The sequence below is a fragment of the Rhododendron vialii genome, chromosome 11a, assembly GCF_030253575.1.
Source record: "Rhododendron vialii isolate Sample 1 chromosome 11a, ASM3025357v1".
In the NCBI taxonomy this organism is placed as follows: Eukaryota; Viridiplantae; Streptophyta; class Magnoliopsida; order Ericales; family Ericaceae; genus Rhododendron; species Rhododendron vialii.
In genome coordinates this window covers 9,585,599-9,590,268 of record NC_080567.1, presented here as the reverse complement: position 1 = coordinate 9,590,268, position 4,670 = coordinate 9,585,599, and the positions used below count along the sequence as shown (strand labels likewise).

Here is a 4,670-nt window from a genome sequence, read left to right as displayed (position 1 = left end):
CACAACATAAAACAGTCTCGGTTTATTCCTAGTTTGAGAGAGAGAGAGAGAGAGAGAGAGAGAGAGAGAGAGATTTTGATCTGTTATCTGTTCTTACTATATGAGAGAGAGAGAGAGAGAGAGAGAGAGAGAGAGAGAGAGAGAGATTTTGATCTGTTATCTGTTCTTACTATATGTGTCACTGTAATCTAAAATAGGTAAGAGAGGAATAGAAGAGAGAGTAGAATTATGTAGCTATAAACATATGATGATGCCTATAAAGTGTACCTCAACCGTGCTAGGACAGTAGGACCTCCGCACGCAGGCCACACTATTGGTCACCGCACGTCGTGTAGGTCCATTCCGGACCCAACAAAAATTAAAAAAATATTCATAAGTTTTAAAATATTTATTTATTGGGCCTTGTAAAAAATCAACTTCAACGGATATCGGTAGGTATATTTTCTGAATTCGTAAGAGTGAAATTGAGTGAGCCCCACACGGCATGCGGTGGTCTACGTGCGGTACGATCCTAGACATATATTTTCTGAATTCGTAGGAGCGAAATTGAGTGGGCCCCACATGGCGTGCGGTGCCCCATGCGGTTTTCCCTAGACTTTGTGTACCTATAACTGCCTATTAAGTACTAAATTAAAAAAACAAATTGAATGGAAAACGTGAATGAGAACAAAAGGAAGTGTTTTATTGGGTTATCTCTTGTCTTGGACTATACGGGGCATTGTGTCCGGATGTACAAAACTTTTACTGTGAGTCTCTTGAATTTTTGAACTTTTACTTTGATTCTCTTGGATTTGTTAGAATGGATGTATTTTGGCAGCCATGGAGTCGTCGAAGAAGGGGGAGGAGAGAGAGTGCTGACGACCCGACGCTGGGTACCCTTGTCACTCCCCCCTACCCCCCGCTTCACCAACAGTTACAAATTCGGTTGTTGGAGGATTACAAATCCAACTCACCGATGACTGATCACATCCACCCCAAAGATTTTTCAGCCAAAGACCGGAGATACACGCGCGGGGGAAGGAATTGCAAAGAGGGCCAGCCAAATCAAAGGCCGAATCTCCCATGCATGCATCCAAGTAGGCACAGATTTAGCAATTCTCTCTAGTGGGAGCACACAAAAATTTACAATCAAGCACAATATAAATTTAAACTTCATCATATGAGAAAAGGGAAATAATTTCAAAAAATTCCTAAAAATAAACGCAAAAAGGGTTATAATCCCTTTACGGCTTCTCTAATGAGAGCCACCATCAAGGGGCAAAATTGGAAAAAATAATGCTCATATTTTTTCATTAGTGAATTATTTATAATGTGATTGTGTGTGCTTATAACATTGTCAAAAAAATTAAGTGCTTCAATTTTTAATCAATTTGAATAGATACAAAGATCTTTTTTTTCTGATCATATTATTTTAAAGGATCATAATTTATTTTTATTTTTAGAGATCTCATATGAGCCGTAGAACCAAATGAAGAACAGATACTTAAGTGCTCCAATTTTCAATCCGTTTGAATCGGTACGAAAATCTTATTTTTCTGATCATTTTATCCTAAAGAGTTATAATTAATTTTTGGTTCTAGAGCTCTCAAATGAGAATCCTAAAAGAGCAATAGAATTAAATGAAGAGCAGATACTTAAGTGTTCCAATTTTCAATCCGTTCAAAATATGCGAAAATCATATTTGTCTAATTATTTTATTCTTAAGAATCATAATTAATTTTTGACTCTAAAACTCTAATAAATAATTTCTAAATTAATTTTTATTACAAAAAAAATTGAATTGAGTGGGGCATGCGCCTCTCGTCCCCCATAGTGCACCCGTCCCTACATCCAACCACCCCGTAAGAGACGTAGTAATTAATTATCTAATAATACGAATGGACACGTAATACCATATCTCCTACATCAAGAACATACGACAAAAGTCTACACAAGGTAGGAGTATTATATTATACTACTTTAAAAATGCTTTTAGGTCAGCATCATGGGCGTGACCATTTTGTGATGGGCTTTCTTTGGGTTATCAATTGTCGCTTCATGGGCCATAGTGTTCACTAGAAACGAGAAACACTCGTCAATTTCATTGAATTATTAAGACAAGGTGACGCTGAAATTTGAAAGAGAGAGACAAATGACTTAAGAGCATCCACAATGGCTTAAGTAAAATTGAATAATTAAAATTGTGCGTTTTGGTTATTTATTTAAGGAATCATTAAGATTAACAATGTAAATGTCTATAATGATATAATAATTCAAATTAAATAACCAAAACTTGAAACACCATCTTTTCAAACAAGAAAACACTAATAGCTGTTAGAAAAAAAAATAGTTTTCAAACTAATAAAAACTGTTAATTAGAAATAGATTAAATAGATTTGCAGAAACAATTTGTCAAACTATTTTAAAAAAAATTGTTTTTCTATTAAAATATTGTTCAAACTCGATTAAATAGTTGAGGGAATATTTTAAGCAGTCCTACCCATTGAACTATTTAATCTAGTTTGCTCTATATTAAGCAGTTTATATGTTGGCGGATCTTACCAGTTACCACCACAAGATGCAGAAATTAATATATCCCCTCCGCCACTTGAAGTCTTGAAAACAAGCATACCTTCCATTTGTCATTATTCACTCACTGTCACTCTCAACTCCAACCAACTCTTTCTCTCTCTCTCTCTCTCTCTCTCTCTCTCTCTCTCTCTCTCACACACACACACACACACACACACACTCACAATAACTAACACTCCAACTACTAGTTTTATACATGCATTTCTACGACATAACTACATAGTCGACAAACATACCACAACATGCACTATATAATTGTCTACCCATCCGAAGCAAAACAAACATACCAAAAGAGCACCCCATACTATTCTCTCTCCCTCCCTCCTTCTAGATCTCCATATTGTTCTTGGCTTTAAGCGTGCGCTCTCTCTCTCTCTCTACTATAATAAAAATGGTTATAGGAGAGAACAATAATCAACCACCACAAACCATGCATTTTTGTAAAGTTTGTAACAAGGGTTTTTCTCGTGGCGGTGCACTCGGTGGACACATGAGATCCCATGGCATTGAAGACATCAATGCTAAGAACAATGAAGAAGGCAACAAGCTCACGTACTTCCTCCGAACACCCAATAACCAGTTCACGAATTATGGTGCATGTAATGAGCGTTCTAGCAATAATCTCCTATTGTGGGAGCCGGTGGAGCACACTGGCTCGTTCAAGAGTATAAAGGAAAAGTATGATACAAGTGGCACTTCAAAAGAGGAAAAGGAAATGGCCAACTGTTTGGTCATGTTATCAAATGGAGAGGAAGAAGAAAAGGCGAAGGAAGTGGTGAAAGGTAATTTCCAATGTAAAGCTTGTAAGAAGGTATTCAATTCCCACCAGGCGTTAGGAGGGCACAGAGCTAGCCACAAAAGGGTCAAGGGTTGTTTTGCCGCAAGATTCGAGAATATAGATGATGATAATATTGTTGAAGATGATAATGAGTTATCAAATCCCACAAATTCTGATGCATTGCATCTGATAGATCTCAACAGCACATCAGAGGCACCTGCCATTTTTTCTCCTTTGAAAAAGAAGTTCAAAGTGCACGAATGCTCTATATGTCACCGTGTTTTTTCATCAGGCCAGGCCTTAGGTGGCCATAAAAGGTGTCATTGGCTTATATCTAACATGGCAGAAAACAATGCAGTGCCTACTTTTCGTGGGTTTCGATATGACAGCGAACAACTATTCAAAAAACCTATGATCTGTAAATCTCAGTTGCTCGATCTCAACCTCCCCACGCTGTTTGATGATACATATGATGATAGCTCATCAAAGTTTGAAGCCCTCACAAGAATCTACCTACCACCGCGAAGTGAAGAAGAGATCAAGGAAGTGAATCTACCAAAACTTAGTGAGATGAGAGAGATGAACTTGGATGGGAATTGTTCCACATGGTTGCAGGTGGGAATAGGTCAGACAACTGAATAGTGGTGTCAGATAAGAGAGCAAGGGTCTGTCACCCATCGGATGATTATCACTGCCAGCTTGGATACTCCTTTTGTTCCAATTTGCTTGTCCCTACAAAAAATCGTGCAATTTTCTGATTAATGCATAAAGTAATTTCGTGCATCAATTTTTTAGTTTCTTTACACCAAATTAATTTACTTTATGAGATCTTTTATACGGTGCAAATAAATTCAAAAAAGTATAAACGGAAGTAATGTAATTTTTTAATGTTGAAATAGCCCAAATTTTAGTGTGCACGGGTCCAGCAATTTAGGACAGAGAGAATTTCGCTTCTCATTTTGAAATATTCCACAAGAGCCTATGTATACACGAAAATACCATATGCGTTAGGACCTGAAAAAATAGGTTATATATATGCTTGCGCTACATATTCATCAAATTTAAATTCACTACGTTTTTTCTTCATTGTAAACTTATACATGGTTACCTACATTCAAAAAATCAAATGATATAAGCCTCTAAATGTGGTATATGTATTATCTTGCAACTACTGGTGTAATATAGAAACATTTTATATATTATTGGTTTGCATGTTAATCCTATGGTCACGTGAAAATAGCAAATATATATGTCCAAGTAATCAGAACGTGATTTTAAGGGTATTCGCGAGAAATCAGCAAAAAAAATGACTGGAAAGAGC

The 4,670-nt window shown here is 36.6% G+C and overlaps 1 protein-coding gene across 1 annotated transcript; it reads left to right on the top strand.

Moving 5' to 3' along the window:
• Nucleotides 1-2,856: 2,856 nt before the first annotated feature.
• Nucleotides 2,857-4,136, top strand: LOC131307604 (zinc finger protein ZAT9-like). Its single transcript, XM_058334225.1, has one exon. It carries the CDS (start codon nt 2,963-2,965, stop codon nt 3,989-3,991), a length of 1,029 nt encoding a protein of 342 aa, XP_058190208.1. The 5' UTR covers nt 2,857-2,962; the 3' UTR covers nt 3,992-4,136.
• Nucleotides 4,137-4,670: the final 534 nt, after the last annotated feature.

Bases quoted from the DNA above. Each gene is read 5' to 3' on its own strand.
- LOC131307604 (XM_058334225.1), top strand. From the start codon at position 2,963: ATGGTTATAGGAGAGAACAATAATCAACCACCACAAACCATGCATTTT.